The 20,044-nt window shown below is 44.3% G+C and overlaps 1 protein-coding gene across 1 annotated transcript; it reads left to right on the top strand.

The window, feature by feature from the left end:
* The first annotated feature begins 14,338 nt into the window (after positions 1 to 14,338).
* Positions 14,339 to 19,319, top strand: LOC143291453 (uncharacterized). The gene is made up of 3 exons (XM_076601318.1): positions 14,339 to 14,399; positions 18,161 to 18,217; positions 18,796 to 19,319. Exons 1-3 carry the CDS (start codon positions 14,393 to 14,395, stop codon positions 19,116 to 19,118), a joined length of 387 nt encoding a protein of 128 aa, XP_076457433.1. The 5' UTR covers positions 14,339 to 14,392; the 3' UTR covers positions 19,119 to 19,319.
* The last annotated feature ends 725 nt before the right edge of the window (positions 19,320 to 20,044 follow it).

Below are 20,044 nucleotides of genomic sequence, written 5' to 3'. Positions count from 1 at the left end.
GTTGTTGTTGTTGTTGTTGTTGCTGTTGTCGTTGTTGTTGTTCGTGTTGTTGTTGCTGTTGTTGTTCTTGTTGTTGCTGCTGCTGCTGTCGTTGTTGTTGTTCGTGTTGTTGTTGTTGCTGCTGCTGTTGTTGTTGTTGCTGCAGTTGTCATCGTTGTTGGTGTTGTTGTTCGTGTTGTTGTTGCTGCTGCTGCTGCTGTTGTTGTTGTTGTTGTTGTTGTTGTTGTTGTTGTTGCTGCTGCTGCTGCTGTTGTCGTTGTTGTTGTTGATGTTGCTGCTGCTTTTTTTTATCTCTTTTTTCCTGTCTACATCATATTGTTTTGTATTAATTTTTTTGTCACAGCAGACTTCTCTGAAATTTAGGCTGCTCTCTCCACAGTGCAGTAACACCCTTTTTTTTCTTTCAGTCTGCACACACACACACACACACACACACACACACACACACACACACACATCTCTCTCTTTATATATATGGTTGTTGTTGTGGTGGTGGTGGTGGTGGTGGTTGTGGTTGTGGTTGTGATGGTGGTGGTGGTGGTTGTGGTTGTGGTGGTGGTGGTTGTGGTGGTTCTGGTGGTTGTTATGGTGGTGGTTGTGGTGGTGGTGGTGGTTGTGGCGGTGGTTGTGGTGGTTGTTATGATGGTTGTGGTGGTGGTTGTGGTTGTGGTTGTGATGCAGTCAAGGAACCAAAAGGCAGCCGTTTAGGACGTGGAAGATCATGGATGGGACAAGCAGAAGACACAATCCAGCTTGTATGCCAGCTACAAGACCCGAAAGGAAAAAAAGAATGGGAGGAATATCCTGAAAACCTCAAACATCTCTTCAACACAATCTTGCGGATAATGGCCTGGTCTTCAAAACTTCGAAAGATGCTTAGGAAAGACCTACAGCCGTCCAGAAACAAGTGAACAGTATCACTCAATGGGGCAAGGACACAGGATCTGCCATCAATCCAGCGAAAGCCTAAACGGTACTGTGTACCTCACTTCACCTTCTCTGGGAAGACATGTGTGTGTGTGTGTGTGTGTGTGTGTGTGTGTTGGGGCTCATGTACGTTTATGTGTATTTGACTGTGCTTTCATATCTGTGAAACTGCATGTTTGGTGCATATCTGTTATGCATGTGCGGGTGTATGTGTGATTGTGTGTCTTCATGTTTTACATTTATTTACTTATTTATCATCATTGTTGTCTTATTTATTTATTTATTTATTTATTTATTACTATTACTACTTTTTATATTATAATTATTGTTTATTTATTTATTTATTTATTTATGTACGCTTATCTATTATTTATTCACCTTTTTTTCTTTTTTTTTCTCAAGGCCTGACTAAGCGCGTTGGGTTACGCTGCTGGTCAGGCATCTGCTTGGCAGATGTGGTGTAGCGTATATGGATTTGTCCGAACGCAGTGACGCCTCTTTGAGCTACTGAAACTGAAACTGGGAAGGCATTGTCGGGAATGGCCAGAGGGCAGAACTGCTGCAGAGATGAAGCTACTCACGGAAGAAAACAGTTTATAAAAAAAAAAGAAGTAAATAAATAAAAATGAAAAAAGAGGTCATCATCATATACTAAGATGGCTCAGACACTAAAGACCAGTCCGGTAGTGGATTCACAAGCAAAACATAAACGGAAAACAATGTGGGAAGAGAATGCCGCGAACAAAGTCACAACTTTCATCCTGACAGTGAAAGTCGAAGCTGTTACATATACTCTCCAGTGGCTCCAGTCTGTTCCTGCATAATTAATTATGGAAATCAACATGCCATGATTCTGACGGACTCAATAAATCTCCTACAAATAATTCAAAGTGGAATGCGGACCCTAGAGTGGTATATTGGGCAATGCGCAACTTTCAGAATCAAAAGCTTACATGGTTATACTGCCCCGGGCATGTAGGTATTAATCAAAGGATATGAGCGAGTTGACAGGCTTGCTGGAAACGCAACAAAAACGAGCGTCTACATCCGGGTGGGAAAAGTTCTCTGACACCATGACGTCAGACGCGTTGTTCTGTCTGGGAAATCCCAGTGACGCTCTGTTCCGTTTTGAAGAAATTTGCGCAATGCTGGTATTGACGTTAATATATTTTCATCAGAAAAGGATTGTGCTCTACCTTTCATGCTAGGCTTATGACCACTCGCTATGTCTGTTTTTTTGTTGTTGTTTTTTTTTTTTTGTTGTTTTTTCTGTGGGGTAATCACTGGTATGAAGAGCTTGTATCTGGTTTTTGAGGTACTCTTTAACTTTTCTTGGGGTTTCAGATTTTCCCGGATGAAGACGTTCGTTGTTGAATGCATATTTGTTGCATATCTGCTCTGTGTGTGTGTGTGTGTGTGTGTGTGTGTGTGTGTGTTAATGTGAATAAGTGTGTGTTTACCTATATTTAGTTGTTTATCTCTATTTATATTTCCATTATTGTTATTGACGTTATTCTTGTTATTCTTTTCTCTCTTTTTTCAATTTTATACTTTCTTCTCTTTTTTTTCTTCTTTTTTTAAATTTTTTTTAATCTATGCATTTATTTTTCTTAATTTTGTTTCATTTAATTTCATTTCATTTTAATTTCATTTTTATTTTATTTCACCTCAAGGCCTGACTCAGTGTGTTAGTTTAGGTAGCTAGTCAAACATCTGCATAGCACTTGTGGTGTAGCGTATATGGTGGGTGGTTGGGGGGGGGGGGTTGCTTGTTGGGGGGTTTTGTTTGTTTGTTTGTTTTAACGAACGGTCCTACTCCTTCTTGAGTTACTGAACAGGACTGAACTTTCTGAGGGTAATACAGGAATAAAGTAAGCAAGGCAAATGGGTTTTGTGTGTGTGTGTGTGTGTATGTTTTCCATCCATATATATATATATGTGTGTGTGTGTATATATATATATATATATATATATATATATATATATATATATATATATATCACAATGTGTCGACACACCATGCACACAATTAATCATGGATTCATGAATAATGATTTGACATTTAAAACACGACGTAGGATGAAAAGAGAATGACTGGAGACAGGACTGATAGAGGGGTGGGGCACGGGGGTTGGGGGGGGGGGGGGGCGGAGTGTGTGCCAGGTCGAGAGTATACAGTGAGAAAGAAATGGAGGGTTGGAGGGAGAAAGAGAGTGAGAGAGAGATGGGGGGTTTGGGGGGGGGGTTGGAGGGAGAGAGAGAGAATGGGAGAGAGGGGGGGGAGGAGGGATAGAGAGAGACTGGAGTGTGGAGGGGGTGGAGGGAGAGAGAGAGAGAGAGAATGGGGGGGTTGGAGGGAGAGGGAGAGGGGGGAGTGGAGGGAGAGAGAGGGGGGTGGAGGGAGAGAGAGAGACTGGGGGGTGGAGGGGGTGGAGGGAGAGAGAGAGAGAGAGAATGGGGGGTTGGAGGGAGAGAGAGAGGGGGGAGTGGAGGGAGAGAGAGGGGGGTGGAGGGAGAGAGAGAGACTGGGGGGTGGAGGGGGTGGAGGGAGAGAGAGAGAGAGAATGGGGGGTTGGAGGGAGAGAGAGAGGGGGGTGGAGGGAGAGAGAGAGACTGGGGGTGGAGGGGGGTGGAGGGAGAGAGAGAGAATGTGGGGTTGGAGGGAGAGAGAGAGGGGGTGGAGGGAGAGAGAGACTGGGGGTGGAGGGGGTGGAGGGAGAGAGAGAGAGAGAATGAGGGGTTGGAGGGAGAGAGGGGGGAGTGGAGGGAGAGAGAGGGGGGTGGAGGGAGAGAGAGAGACTGGGGGGTGGAGGGGGTGGAGGGAGAGAGAGAAAGAGAGAGGGGAGTGGAGGGAGAGAGAGGGGGTGGAGGGAGAGAGAGAGACTGGGGGGTGGAGGGGGTGGAGGGAGAGAGAGAGCGAGAGAGGGGAGTGGAGGGAGAGAGAGAGAGAGAGGGGAGTGGAGGGAGAGAGAGAGACTGGGGGGTGGAGGGGGTGGAGGGAGAGAGAGAGGGAGAGAGAGGGGAGTGGAGGGAGAGAGAGGGGAGTGGAGGGAGAGAGAGGGGGTGGAGGGAGAGAGAGGTGAGTGGAGGGAGAGAGAGGGGAGTGGAGGGAGAGAGAGGAGGTGGAGGGAGAGAGAGGGGGTGGAGGGAGAGAGAGGTGAGTGGAGGGAGAGAGAGGGGGTGGAGGGAGAGAGAGGGGGTGGAGGGAGAGAGAGGTGAGTGGAGGGAGAGAGAGGGGGTGGAGGGAGAGAGAGGTGAGTGGAGGGAGAGAGAGGAGGTGGAGGGAGAGAGAGGGGGTGGAGGGAGAGAGAGGGGGTGGAGGGAGAGAGAGGGGGTGGAGGGAGAGAGAGGTGAGTGGAGGGAGAGAGAGGGGGTGGAGGGAGAGAGAGAGACTGGGGGGTGGAGGGGGTGGAGGGAGAGAGAGAGAGAGAGAGGGGAGTGGAGGGAGAGAGAGGGGGTGGAGGGAGAGAGAGAGAGAGAGAGACTGGGGGGTGGAGGGAGAGAGAGAGAGAGAGAGGGGAGTGGAGGGAGAGAGAGGGGGGTGGAGGGAGAGAGAGAGACTGGGGGTGGAGGGGGTGGAGGGAGAGAGAGAGAGAGGGGGGAGTGGAGGGAGAGAGAGGAGGGTGGAGGGAGAGAGAGGGGGGTGGAGGGAGAGAGAGAGACTGGGGGGTGGAGGGGGTGGAGGGAGAGAGAGAGAGAGAGAATGGGGGGTTGGAGGGAGAGAGAGAGGGGGGAGTGGAGGGAGAGAGAATGAGGGGGGTGGAGGGAGAGAGAGAGCTGGAGAGGGTGTTGGAGGGAGAGAGAGAGGGGGGAGTGGAGGGAGAGAGAGAGAGAGAGAGAGAGAATGGGGGGTTGGGAGAGAGAGAGAGTGAGGGAGAGAGAATGAGTGGTTGGAGAGAGAGAGGGGGAGTGGAGGGAGAGAGAGGGGGGTGGAGGGAGAGAGAGAGAGAGAGAGAATGAGGGGTTGGAGGGAGGAGAGAGAGACTGGGGGTGGAGGGGGTGGAGGGAGAGAGAGAGAGAGAGAGAATGAGGGGTTGGAGGGAGAGAGAGAGGGGGGGTGGAGGGAGAGAGAGAGAGAGAATGAGGGGTTGGAGGGAGAGAGAGGGGAGGGGATGGAGGGAGAGAGAGAGAGTGAGAGAGAGGAGGGGTTGGAAAGAGAGAGAGAGAGTGAGAGAGAGAGGGGTTGTTGGAGGGAGAGAGAGTGAGAGAAAGAGCAAGTGTGTGTGCGTGTGTGTGTGTTGCAGCACATGGGCTGATATATATATATATATATACATATATATATATATATATATATATATATATATAGATAGATAGATAGATAGATAGATAGATATACATATATATATATATATATATCGAGAAAGGGACAGTGAGAGAGATGTGTGTGTGTGTATGTGTGTGTGTGTGTATGTGTGTGTCTATTTGTATGTGTGTTTATATGTATATATATATATAGAGAGAGAGAGAGAGAGAGAGAGAGAGATACATAGAGAGAGACAGACAGAGACGGAAACACACATGCAAATACTAACAAAAGCATTTTATAAACTCAAACACTAACACGAAAAAAAGAATAGTCATACTATATTTTCACACAAACACACACACACGCTCACGCGCTTACACACACACACACACACACACACACACACACACACACACACATTTAAATACACACACGTGTTTTCGTCTAAAATCGCATTATTATGGACAGACACACTAGAAAAACACCAAACACAATGGTGTATTTACATTGATAGTCATTTGAGTTCAGTAAGATACTGGTTTAAAATACAAAACATGATACCGACTAGATTACCAAAGCAAGCATACGAAATAAATAAATAAATAAATACAAATCAACAAAAAAAAATCTCAAAACTGGGCAAAGCATTTTCTAGATTCATTTGGATTTTCAGAAGTGAGGAGGGGTAGGAGATGGTAAAAAAAAAAATAATAAAAAAAATAAAAAATAAAAAAATCTTAAAATGGTTCAGACACAGAATGGTCGATTGCTATAAACAAGACTGGAACGGAAAGTTGGAAAATAGTGATCGTTTGAAGAAATGCCGCAAATTCAAATCGCCAGAAAAATTCCTCGGAGATATTACAAACAGCAAAATCTAGAGTGGTTCTGGTGAAGTTTCGTCTAGGCGTTAACGACCTGAAAGTAAATAAAAGATATAACGATATGTCAACATCAAACAAAACAAAAACAAACAAAAAACTGTCCATTTTATGATGATCTAGAAACTGAAGTTCATTTTCTTAACATCTGTCCTTATATGCTTAACTACGAGAAAACTATATATATTTAAACATTATAAAAAATAATAACACTCTGCCAATTCCATTTTTATTACAAAATTGAAGACAAGTATGTAATAAGAGATGTTGCCATGTTTATTTACTGTGCTTTCCGTTCCAGAGAGGAACTGATGTGAAGCTAAATCTAAAATGATAAAAATCAAACTGCGTGTCAAAGCAATTGTGTATAAGTTCTATTGAAAAAGTGAAATAAAATAAAACAAAATAAAATAAAATAAAATGAAACATAAGAAAAAAACAAAACCTAAAACACTCGGGATACCTCTTGAAGTGGCCACCGCCCAGTCCCCTAACACCGTGTGAAAGCTTGAAGCGGAATGTGGCCACTTGAACTAAAGTGGACAGGCGGTGTCAAGCGAAGTTTGCCCCCACCCCCACCCCCACCCCCCTTCCTCTCCCCCACCCCTGAGTCCCCTCCACAGAGTTCAAGCTCCCTGCCTGTCTGTCTGTGACCGGATTGGTTCTCTGCTTGTTATCAGGACGGACGTCTGTTTGCTTTGCTCTGTCCAGGGGGCTTGAGTTTGAGACCAACCCCAAAACCTTGTTGCGTGCTTCATCCCTGCTGTCTTTGATACTGATAGCCATCGTAGGAAAGTGCGTACGTGCGTGCGTGCGTGTGTGTGTGTGTGTGTATGTGGTTGGGTGAGGTGGGTAGGTGGAAGGGGGGCGGGGTGGAGTCGTTATGTGTGCGTGTGTGTGGTTGGGTGGGGTGTTGGGTGGGGGGCGTTGTGTGTGTGTGTGTGTGTGTGTGTGTGTGTGTGTGTGTGTTTTGTTGTGTGTGTGTATGTGCGTGTGTGTGTATAGTGATAAGAAACTCGAGGGAGAGCTGGACAGTACAAGATCTTCAGAGAAGAAGCCCCCCTCAGTCAAGTGTTTCGGCCTTTAACTCCTTTACACTCTAATGGGGCCGGGCCGCACCCAGGTCATGACTCCTGGATGCCCTTGTATTTACTTTTACCTTTTACTTTTTTTTTTCCCCTGGTCCTCAGCAGGTTCGAACCCGCGCCTCCAGGGTGGTCGCCACTTCAGAACTGAGTCACCTTTTTTCTGGCAGACGTTTTAACCACTCAGCCATCGTACGCCTAGTCTGAGTAGGGACCCAGCTGGAACTCTTTTCTGCTGCTTTTGCCATTGCCTTGAGAGCCCATGTCCTCTCTCTGCCAGAAATCCACAGCTGTTTCATGAGGCTGTACGCAGATGCGCCCACAAACCCTCTTGCACCAATCTCTGTGGTGAGGACTTTGGCTTGGAAGCCAGATTCTCTCAGGCTGCTGGCTAGACTGGCTACGTGCGTGACGTTTTATGAAGAGATGACTCAAGCAGAAGACCACAGCCTTCAGGGCTTTGTTGCTACGAACGTGACGTTTTATGAAGAGATGATCCAAGCAGAAGACCACAACCTTTAGGGCTTTGTTGTTACGAACGTGACGTTTTATGAAGAGATGACCCAAGCAGAAGACCACAACCTTCAAGGATTTGTTGCGACGTGCGTGACGTTTTATGAAGAGATGACCCAAGCAAAAGACCACAGCCTTGAGGGCTTTGTTGTTACGAACGTGACGTTTTATGAAGAGATGATCCAAGCAGAAGACCACAACATTTAGGGCTTTGTTGTTACGAACGTGACGTTTTATGAAGAGATGACCCAAGCAAAAGACCACAGCCTTGAGGGCTTTGTTGTTACGAACGTGACGTTTTATGAAGAGATGACCCAAGCAGAAGACGACAGCCTTCAGGGCTTTGTTGCTACCTACGTTACGTTTTAGGAAGAGAAAACCAACAGTAAGACCACAGCCTTCAGGGCTTTGTTGCGAGGTGACGTTTTATGAAGAGAAGACCCAAGCAGAAGACCACAGCCTTCAGGGCTTTGTTGCTACGTACGTGACGTTTTATGAAGAGATGACCCAAGCAGAAGACCACAGCCTTCAGGGTTTTGATGCTATGTTACGTTTTGGGAAGAGAAGACCCAACGGTAAGACGACAGCTTACTTCCAAAGAGCTGCTTCGTGAGGAGGAAGCTCTGGAGGAAGGTGACTGAATGGTAAAAACGCCTATCTGCCAGTGCAGTCTCTGCAAAAGGTCTGGGTTCGATTCCCGCTCTCGCGCCGTTTCTTTGAAACGTTTGACTGAAAAATACATTACTCTACACTACAATACAATACAGTACAATACAATACAATGCGGACGGCTTCTTTTCAGCTGCTACCCCCTCTCCCCCTCCCCTCTACCCCCTCCCCCCTCCGCATCCCCCCCCCCCTCCACACACCACACACACACACACACACACACACACACACACACCTGGCTCCCTGTTTGTTTGTTTTTGTTTTTTTGTGGGTTTTTTTTTTCTGAAGGCTTAACTAAGCGCGTTGGGTTACGCTGCTGGTCAGGCATCTGCTTGGCAGATGTGGTGTAGCGTATATGGATTTGACCGAACGCAGTGACACCTCCTTGAGCTACTGATACTGATACTGATACTGATTAAGTAACAGTTCAGAACTGGATCTTAGCGTTCTACATGGTTCGTACGTTTCCAGCACAGAGGAGAGATACGGGGGAAGAGAATCATCAAAATGTCGGAAGGCAAGTGTCGCTAGTTTATGGTGAATGTGGGACTCTATAGGAAGCCAGTGTAACTGATGCAAAAGAGGTGTGACATGATCAGATTTCTTTTTTGCTTGGACAAGTCGTGCGGCATTGTTCTGTACTTTCTGTAGCCTGACAAGAGAGGAAGGTGGTAAACCTGCTAAGGTAGGATTGCAGTAATCTAGTCTGGACAGGACAAAAGAGGAAACCAACTGTTAAGTTAAGTATGGTCTGACTGAGCTAGTCTGCGAAGATGAAAATTGCATGAGCGACACAGGGATGAAATGTGGTCAGCTATGGTCAAGGTCTGATCAATATGTACACCTAGGTATTTAGCTGATGTTTGAAATGTAACTGTAGAAGTGCCGAGAGTGACTGGGCCTTTTTTTATTTCATTGAAACGAGCTCGGTCTCCTACAGCTAAGAGCTCGGTTTTCTCTTCGTTAAGTTTTAGCTTGTTTCTGTCCATCCACACCTTTCCATCAGCCACACAGGCTTCCGTCTCATTAATGATTATTTTGAAGTCAGGTGGTGGAGCGGCTTTCTGTAACTCAGTGTCATCAGCATACTTATGGTAATCAAAAAATGTCCCCGTGTTTGCAAAGCGCTTGGTGCTTGGTGTCTGAATAGGCGCAAAAGAAGTACCCCATATCATATCATATCATATCATATCATATCATATCATGATTATCATAGCATATCATAATATTATATCAAATCATATCATAATTATCATATAATTATCAGATGATATCATGTCATATAATAATATCATATCATACCATGATTCTCATACCGTATTATAATTATATCATATCATATCATATTATATATCATCACATCACATCATATCATAATCTCATATTGTATCATATTATGTTATTACCATATCATATCACATCATATCATATACCATACATGTCATATCAAATCATATCATATCATAATTATTATATCATAATTTCATATCATATCATATCATATCACAATTATCACACCATATCATAATTGTCATATCATAGTATATCATATTATGTATCATATCATAATGATCATATCACATCATATCATAATTATTATATCATAACATAATTATTATATCAAATCATGATTGTAATTTCAAATGTATCGTATCATTTCATATCATATGATAATTATCATATCATATTTATGATATCGTATGATGTCATAATTATCTTATTATATTATATCATATCATTATATAATTATCATATCATATATCATATATGTCATATTATAATTATCATATCATATGTCATAATTATCATATCATATCATATTATGACTATAATTACATGTCATATCATATCAAAATTTTCATACTATAACATATCGTGTCATATAATTATCATACCATATCATATCAGATTTATCCTATCCTATCCTGTCCTATTCTATTATACTCATACCATACCATACCATACCATACCATATCATATCATATCATATCATATCATATCATATCATACCATATCATATATCATATCATATCATATATAATATCATATCATATCATACCATACCATACCATATCATATCATATCATACCATACCATATCATATCATATCATACCATATCATATCATACCATACCATACCATATCATATCATACCATATCACATCATATCATATCATATCATACCATATCATATCATATCATATCATATCATATCATATCCTATATAATATCATATCCATATCAATACCATACCATACCATATCATATCATATCATACCATACCATACCATATCACATCATATCATATCATATATCACATCATATCACATCATATCATACCATACCATATCATATCATATCATACCATATCTCCCATCCAGTCAGACAGACACTGTGACAGCTTGTCTCCATTCTTGATGTTGAGCAGGAAACGCGAACCTGATTCTGATATTACTCTGTCGTGTATATCAGAAGGAGGGAGAAAATTTTTTAAAAGAATTTAAACGAAAAAAAAAAAAGACAAGAAACAAAACAAACAAACAAACAAACAAACAAACAAAAAACAACACACACACACACACACTCTCTCTCTCTCTCTCTCTCTCTCTCTCTCTCTCTCTCTCTCTCTCTCTCTCTCTCTCTCTCACTCACACACACACACACACACACACACTCACTCTCACTTAACAAGGGAGGTAACTATCTTGTATTCGACGTTTTCTTGACTGGCACGGTTGTCTCCTCTATTATATAGTGATTGCGTTGTTCCCACCACCGGCATCGAGAATCAAGAAAATTAACCTTTTGGTGGCACGGGAAAGGGGGAGGGGAGTTGGGGGTGCGTAGGGGGGAGGGAGGGCGTGAAAAGTAACAACTTCTTTTTTTTTCCCCTATAACAAAATTAAACGTAAACAGCATATGAAATTGATCACACACACACACACACACACACACACACACACACACACACACACACACACACACACACACACACACCCTTCCGCCCTCCCCCTCCCCCACTCCCTACCCCCTCCACCTACTCGATTTTTTTTCCTACCCTCGTCAAATATCACTTACAGTGAAAAGACGTTAAACTAAAGAACGAATGAACACACACACAATGAGAGAGAGAGGGAAAAAAACAAAGAGAGGGGGGGAGGAGAGAAATTCGTCCACTCTCATGATTATGCTCTGTTATTCAGAAATACCTTCAGACACACCATCGTGTATTTATATCGATACATGTTGAAAAAAAAAAAAAAAAGAAAATTAATGGGTCCATGTTTTCTGTGACGGAATAATTATGTGTCACAAGCACTGACGTATTTCTTCTTAGAATTACGTCATAGAAGAAAAAACCCAAAATATATACATATCCGGCAAGAAAGAAGCACAGACGGTGTCGACCAAATTGACAGTCGAACGTTCCAAATTTCTTGTTTGTGTTTGTTTTTTTTTCTGATTTGTACTGAACGCCTCTGCCGTAATTGTACGTTTTAAATCGGCATATCTAAGTAACACTTTGTGCTTCTGATTGTGGACAATTGGTGCATTTTTTTTTCTTTTCTTTTCTTTTCTTTTCTTTTTTTATGAGCTGAGAACGAAAGAGGCGAAATTTTAAAAATATTGGGCCCCTTCCTTCCGGGAAATTTTTTCGGGTGATATGGGGTTTGGGAAATTTTTTCAACCTTTTTAAACGTTTTTTTTGTCTTTTTGTTCCCGCCGGGAAAAAACTAATTTTCCCCCGGGAAAAAAATAATCCCAATTTTCTTTGGGCTGTCTGGGCTTTCCTTTTATCTTGTTTTTGGGGCTTTTCTCTGTTCTTTTTCCTCTTAGTAATTAAATGAAACAAAAAAAAGATTGGGCCAAAAGGTTGGGATCAATTGTTGGGTGTATGTGGTTGTGTGATGCCCCTTGTAAATTTTGTTGGTTTTTGGGTTTTGTCCCGCTTTTTGGTAATTTTACGTTTTCCTTTATGTTGGCCCCTGCGTTTTGTGTGTTTGTTGGGGTGACTGCGTTTCGTGCCCTTTTAAATTTTGCTTATGCCAATTTGATGCCTTTTGGGTGGTACATGTGGTTTTTGGTGTGTTTTTTGGTTTTGTGGAGTGTGCCCTCTTGCCTGGGAAAAACCCCAACTTTGGGATAAATTTTTATGGGGGCTGTGAGGGAGGGGTGTTGTTAGGGGTTTGGGGTGTGTGTTGTGAACCCGGTGTGTGGCGTGTGTGCAAAGGCGTGCGGGGGCTGAAATAAAGGGTTTTGCTTAAAATTTTGGAAAGAAAGCCCTTAGTGTGATGTGGTTTTTTGGTGTGTACGGTTGGGGGGTGTGGGGGTTTTGGGTGGGGCCCCCCCGTGTCTTGGTGGTAAAGGGGTGGTTGTGCGGTGTGTGTTTGTGTGGGGTTTTCCCCTTTCGGCCGTGGACTTTACTTTTTGCTTCTGACCCCAATTATTTTTGAAAGCCGGGTTTTTAGTGTGGGAAGTTTGGGGAAAAAGGGGGGTGGGGTGGGGGTGTTTTTAGCCCCCCCCCCCCATATGTGTGGGTGGGGGGTGTGTGTTGTGGGGGTGTGTTAATCCGCTTCTGCATTCGGTTGACAGGGACAGTCATTTATGAATGGGCCCCCAACCATTTTATTGTTTTTTGGAATGATAATTACCTGGGTTTTTTCCCCTTTTTCCCCCTTTCTGTTTCCATTTCTTCTTTTCTTCTTCTATCCTTTTTTTCCCCCTTCCCCTCTTCCTTTTTCTTCTTCTCCCCCTTCTTCCTTTTTCTCCCCGCTTCGACCGACAAAAAAGCACGAAACAAATTGGGGGAGATGGGGAAGATGGCCCATGCATGTGTTTTGAATGGGTTTGCCCCATTGCTTTCACGACTATTTGATTGGGGTCATTCACATTTTCACTTTATTACTCTTATTGATGATAATTTTTGCGCGGGTTTGGGGTTTCGCTGCGGGGGGCCCTTTTGCTTGGCTATGTGGGTTTTTTAGCGTATATGGTTTTTTTTCGAAAGCAAATGACGCCCCTTGAGTACTGAAAATGAAAAATGAAATGATGATTTTTATTGTTTTTTTGATGTTCCTACAAATTTGTTGTTCGTTCGTTTATTAGTTCGTAGAGTTATGAATTTGTTTCTCAGTCTTTTTCCTTTGATAGTGGATTTTTGTTTGTTTGTTTGTTTGTGAGTTGTTGGGGTTTTTTTTGTTTTGTTTTTTTGTTTTTGTTGTTTTTTGTTTTTTAGGTCCCCTTCTGTTTCTGTTAGCGCGCACGTATGTGTGTGTGTGTGTGTGTTGTGTGTGTGTGTATGCGCGCGCCCGCGTGTGTGTGTGTGTGTGTGTGTGTGTATTCGTCTACGTGCGTGCGTGCGTGTGCTTCACTGTGCTTCTGCATTCAATGACACGTATTGTACATGAATGAAAAATCATTAATCAACTGATTTACTCGCTTGCTTCTTCTTCTTCTTCTTCTTCTTCTTCTTCTTCTTCTTCTTCTCCTTCTTCTTCTTCTTCTTCTTCTTCTTCTTCTTCTTCTTCTTCTTCTTCTTCTTCTTCTTCTTCTTCTTCTTCTTCTTCTTCTCAGCTTCGACGACAAAAAAGCAAGAAACAACAGGTGAGATGTTAGGATATTCACAGCATGTGTAGAATGTTAGCATGTTCCTACATTCGTTCGTTCGTTCGTTCGTTAGTTCGTAGAGTTATGAATTTGTTTCTCGGTCCTTTTCCTTTGATAGTGGATTTTTGTTTGTTTGTTTGTGAGGGTTTTGGAGTGGGTTTTTTTTTAGGTCCCCTTCTGTTTCTGTTTGCACGCACGTGTGTGTGTGTGTGTGTGTGTGTGTGTTTATGCGCGCGCCCGTGTGTGTGTGTGTGGTGTGTATGCGCGCGCCCGCGTGTGTGTGTGTGTGTGTGTGTTCGTCTGCGTGCATGCGTGCGTGTGCTTCACTGTGCTTCTGCATTCAATGACATGTATTGTACATGAATGAAAAATCATTCATCAACTGATTTACTTGCTTGCTTTTCTTCTTCTTCTTCTTAGTGCTGACGACAACTACTGCGAAATCGTCAAAGCCAACGTTAATGACAGGTAAGACGTAACGATAATTACTTCACCATGTGTACAAGATGGTTAGCCGACCGATTGACTGTTTGACTGGTCATTTATATTTCCATTGTATGTATTCTGTTATATGTCAGGTCAGGGGCATAGCCCTTGCTACTGGTACCATGTAACCCAGTACTACCTGCCGCATGTGAAGTCTCCCAATGACGGACCAGGCGGAGGAAGAAACCTTTCCCAACGGCTGTGAAGGCGGAAGAGGATGCGCGCAGCATGGACTGACCATCACCAACACCCTCATCCAACACGTGGACAAGTACAAGAACACATGATGCACCCCCCGCTCCAAGCAATGACACATGCTGGACTATGTGATTGTCGGCAGAGGGACAGAGGTAATGTTTCCATTACACGCTGCATGCATGAGAGGAGCAGTCTGTTGGTCGGACTATCACCTGGTACGGAGCAAGATGAACATCAGACTTGCACGCAAGCTCCAACCAGCCAGGCAGAAACTCCCTAGGAAACTGAACATCCACCGCCTCCCTATCACAAAAGACGTGCTGCAGCAGTAAATCCAAGCAGCTTTCCAAGAAATTCCTGCATCGACTGATGTAGAAGAGGTATGGAGCGCCTTTAGAGATGCTGTGTACACAGCAGCAGCTGACACACTCGACTTTGTACAGAGGAGCCACAAAGACTGGTTTGACGAGAACAACTCTGGAATCTCCAAGCTCCTGAACACACAGCATATACGGCATCAGGATCACATTTCTGATAAAGACTGCCAGAGGAAGAATAACCAGTACTTGCAAACCAAGCAACTCGTACAGAAGAGGCATCGTGAGATGAAGAACACCTGGTGGAAGAGAAAGTCCGAAGAGTTTCAGTCCGCTGCTGATGCTCACGACATGAAGACCTTCCATAATAGTCTCCGAGCTGTGTATGGGCCGAGAGTCACAGGACCTGTCCGAGCCTTGGACCAGACCACCCTCCTGACAGACAAGAAAGACATCCTTGCCCGCTGGGCAGAGCACTTCAACATCCTCCTCAACAGGGACTCGTCCGTATCTGACGAGGTAATTGTGGCCATCCCACAGCTACCAGTCAATGATTCGCTAGCTGCCCCTCCTACCAAGGCCCTGAAGCTGACAACGTCAGGAAAAGCCCAGGAGCGGATGGAATCCAGGCTGACATCTACAAGTATGGAGGCGACGTGCTGACAGACAAGCTGACCGCCCTGTTTCAGTCTATCTGGGAGAGAGGGGAGGTCCCCTAGGATTTCAAGGATGCTTCAATTGTCCACATTTACAAACGGAATGGAGACAAAACATCCTGCGATAACCACCGTGGAATCTCTCTTCTCTGCATTGCCGGCAAGATCTTCGCCCGCATCATACTGAACAGACTGGCTGACCATGTCTCCAACACAGTCATCCCTGAAGCACAGTGCGGCTTCCGCCCAGGCAGGGGAACATGTGACATGGTGTTTGCCGTACGCCAGAATCAAGAGAAGTGCCGTGAACAGAACAAGGAGCTCCACATGGTCTTTTTAGACCTGACTAAGGCCTTCGACACAGTGAAACTGCCGTGGTCTGTGGAAGATCCTCCTAAAGTTCGGCTGCCCAGAGAGCATAATCCAGCTGATTGCGTCATTCCACGATGGCATGCAGGCGAGAGTACAGGAAAATACTGACATGGCGGGTCCGTTCCCTGTGGTAAATGGAATGAAGCATGGCTGCGTCCTGAAACCCACACTGTTCTCCATTCTCTTCTCTGCCATGCTGATTGACGCCTTCCAAGACTGTGACCAGGGCATCTACATTCAGTTTCGCACAGATAGCAAACTTTTCAACTTGCGGCGACTCCACGCCAGGTCCAGGGTGTTTGAGGCACTGTTGAGAGAGTTCCTCTTCACTGATGACTGTGTGTACTTGCTGTACACCCCCATGATGGGTTCATTATGGGCAGGTTCTCAACCTTCTGCAGGCGCTTTGGACTCACCATCATCCTCAGCAAGACCGAGTCCATGTACTAACCAGCTAGCTCACAGAACGCCAGTGCCTCCCCCGCCCCCCCTCCCCCCTTCCCTCACCTGCAATCAAGATCGATGACACAGAGATCAAGTCAGTCGACACGTTTTGCTACCTGGGCAGCACCCTATGTAGCAACAGAGCCTTTTGGCAGACTCAACAACAGGCTGTGGAACAACAAAGGCATCGGGCTCGACACCAAAATCAAAACCTACAGACCTGTTGTGCTGACCACCTTTATTGTACTGCTGTGAAACATGGACGACGCATCGTCGTCACATTCAACAACTTGAGCAGTTTCACTAAGGATGCCTACAAAAGATCCTCGCCATAAAGTGGAAAGACAGGGTCTCCATCCGCATGACAAACAGCAGGATCCCGAAGATGCTATTGTATGGCCAGCTGAAAAAAGGCCACCGTAAACTTGGAAGACCCTGCAGGCGCTTCAAGGACACCTTGAAGACAAACCTCAAAGCCTGTGACATAGACATCGCTTCCTGGGAAACTGATGCCCTTGACTGCTCTCGCTGGAGGATGCTGTGCTCTAGTGGCATAAAGACGTCTGAAAACAAGAGAACGCTGGCTATTAAGGAGAAACGTGAGCGAAGGAAGCACGGCTCAACTTCTAGAGACGTTTTCCCTTGCAACACATGTGGGAAGTGCTGCGCATCCAGAATCGGCCTCTTCTCCCATATGAGGACACACACAGATAAGCCTGCCTGCCTACTCATCCGTCGGTCCGACGGGAGACTCCATTGAATGTATTCTGTTATTGATAATCTTGTTGGCGTGTTTCGTTCGTTCGTTCGTTCAAAAAGTTATGATTTTTATTTCTTCTGATTCCTTATTCCTTTATAGATTTGTTTTGCCCTCTTCTGTTTATGGTGTGTGTGTGTGTGTGTGTGTGTTGTTGTTGTTGTGCGTGTGTTTATGGTGTGTGTGTGTTTATGGTGGTTTTTTTGTTTTTTGTTTTGTTTTGTTTTTTGTTGTTGTTTTTTTGTTGCTGTTGTTGTTGGGGTTTTTTTCTGCCCCATCATCTGCGCCGTTTCAGTGGCATTACTCATACGCCACTCATTTAGGTTCCCCCATACACGGCCACACCCAAGTTCGTCCGTCACAGTTCCAGCGTCGGCAGTCCGCAGGGAACCATCAATGTTAGGTCCCCAAGAGGCCACAAACCAGAGGAGACCCTGCACTGCTGCTGAGTCACTTCGGTGGTGTTCAGTGGTGCCTGTTCTGATTCAGCGAACTTAGGACACCACCTCCTAAGCCCCCTACTAACAACAATAATGGCTTCGTCGCGGAGCCAGACTGAGTGAGCGTCCCTCCCAGAGTGGAGACCGCCACCAAGTCCCTCAAACAACAGCCCCCCATGAATCTGCCGACACAGAAGACATTGACAGGACTCACCCCAAGCACGGGAATGGAGGGGTATCGAAACTGAGGTCACCATGAGAGCAGGGCATGAAAGGTCGCAGATTTTGAGACTGTTTTGTTTATATTGATGATGATGAAGGAAGAGGAGGTTAGTCCACGACGCTAACCACTTTGCCACAGCGGCTGGTGTGGTGTGTGTGTGTGTGTGTGTGTGTGTGTGTGTGTGTGTGTGTGTGTGTTTATGGTGTGTGTGTGTGTGTGTGTGTGTGTGTGTGTGTGTGTGTTCATGAATGTCAAATCATTTATGCCATTAACTGAATTACGTGCGTGCCTGTTGTTTCGGGATTTTTTTTTTTTTTTTTTTTTTTTTATCATCAGTGCCTTCGACAGAACTGACGACAGGTATCAATGGGACACAGTCAAATGTTACGACAGGTGAGACGTAAAGTTATCACTGCACTGTATGTACAAGACGGGTTAGCCGTTTACTTTAGTACTTTTCCTTTGTTTTTGTTTGTTTGTTGTTGTTGTTTTTCCGTCTTTTATTATTTTTTATGGTGTGTGTGTGTTTATGGTGTGTGTATGTGTGTGTGTGTGTGTGTGTGTGTGTGTGTGTGTGTGTGTGTTTCAAATAACTTGTGTTGGATTCAATAGGCAAGGCAGGTGTTGGATTCAGTAGGTATGGCTGTCGTCTTAGAAAACTCGTGCTGGCATCAGTGGGTATGACACGTGCGTGTGTATGTGTGTGTGTGTGTGTGTGTGTCAGTGTGTGTGTGTGTGTGTTTCAAATAACTTGTGTTGAGTTCAGTAGGGGTGTGATCGATTAGAGATTGATGATCAAACTGTGATCGATTAGAGATTGATGATAAAATGGTGAGACTGTGATCGATTAGAGATTGATGATCAAACAGTGATCCTTCAGAGATTGATGATCAAACTGATCGATCAGAGGTTGATGATGAAATTAAACTGACTGATTTTTGTTGTTGCTGTTGTTGTTGTTGGGACTCCAGATTCCTACAAGGGCAACGAAACGGATGCAGACGAAGCCATGAGTGACTCGCAGTTCTCCACCATCATGGGCGTGCTGGGCGGGCTGGTGGTCGTGGAACTCCTTATGCTCGTCGGGATCTGCTATCCCAAGCAGAGAAGGTCAGCCAAGGCTCAGTCCCAAGAGGACGCCGACACGGACGAGGAGGAAGAGGACAAGAAACCCGGAGCGAAACCCGACAAAGCCCCGACAAAGCCGGGCGACGAGGAAGAGGGCGAGGAATCTTCAGCGAGTGGCACGTCGCTGGAGACATCGGACAATCCTGAGGAGAGTGAGGTGGACTAGGAAGGGCAAGGACAAGGGTTCTGGTTCATGTTCGTTGCTGTGTAAGGGGACGGTTTGGTGGTTCGCTCCTTCGCTTCATGTACTCTTTGACAGTAAATCCCAAAGTAAGGCGAAGAAACGTTTAAACAAAACAAAAAAAACAAAAAAAATAAAGATAAACATAAGATAAAATAAAATAAAATAAAATATTAAAAATAATGAAAAAAAAAACAGTCTAGGCTCAACAATTATGTACATTTCCCATTTGAAACTGATTCGCACTGGTGGAGTTGGGTTTGGGTAAGAGAGGTAGTGTGAGTTTGAAAACCTTTTTCAAAAATGCTCGTGTTAACTATTTTTTTCTTCTTCTTTTTTTTCTTTTTTTTTGGTGGTTTGTTTTTTTCTTCTTTTTTGTTGTTGTTGTTGTTGTTTTTCCAAAGGGGAGGATGTCATGCACAGCAAGCGACAGCTGTTTCATTGAGTGACTGATATTCTTTTTCTTTGCATATATGTAGAGTGGTATTATTATAAAAGGGGACGGTACAAAAGTTTCAGTTTCAGTAGCTCAAGGAGGCGTCACTGCGTTCGGACAAATCCATATACGCTACACCACATCTGCCAAGCAGATGCCTGACCAACAGCGTAACCCAACGCGCTTAGTCAGGCCTTGAGAATGGTGAGAGATTCACTTGCTAATGCATATTTTTCTACGTGGAAAATGAATTTTTTGATGTAGCATATTTTTGGCCTACAAGACAAACTTAATGGATTGGAAAATCGTTCAGTCATCCAAACTGTTTTGAAGACCTTGCCTTAACTTGTCATGCTCTGAACCATAACACAAAAAGATAAATTCATGTTTGAAAGCCAGGCTCTGTTATTCCTTGTAAAAAAAAAAAACAACAAACATGCAAATGCTCACAAACACATGATGCATACAGACACAG

This window comes from Babylonia areolata, chromosome 17 (assembly GCF_041734735.1).
Source record: "Babylonia areolata isolate BAREFJ2019XMU chromosome 17, ASM4173473v1, whole genome shotgun sequence".
Lineage (NCBI taxonomy): Eukaryota > Metazoa > Mollusca > Gastropoda > Neogastropoda > Buccinidae > Babylonia > Babylonia areolata.
Note: the sequence above shows the minus strand (reverse complement) of the source record. Positions and strands in the feature narration are given on the sequence as shown.

Coding starts and splice junctions, on each gene's coding strand:
- LOC143291453 (XM_076601318.1), top strand. Junction 18,218..18,795: donor ACAGTCAAATGTTACGACAG/GTGAGACGTAAA, acceptor TTGGGACTCCAG/ATTCCTACAAGGGCAACGAA.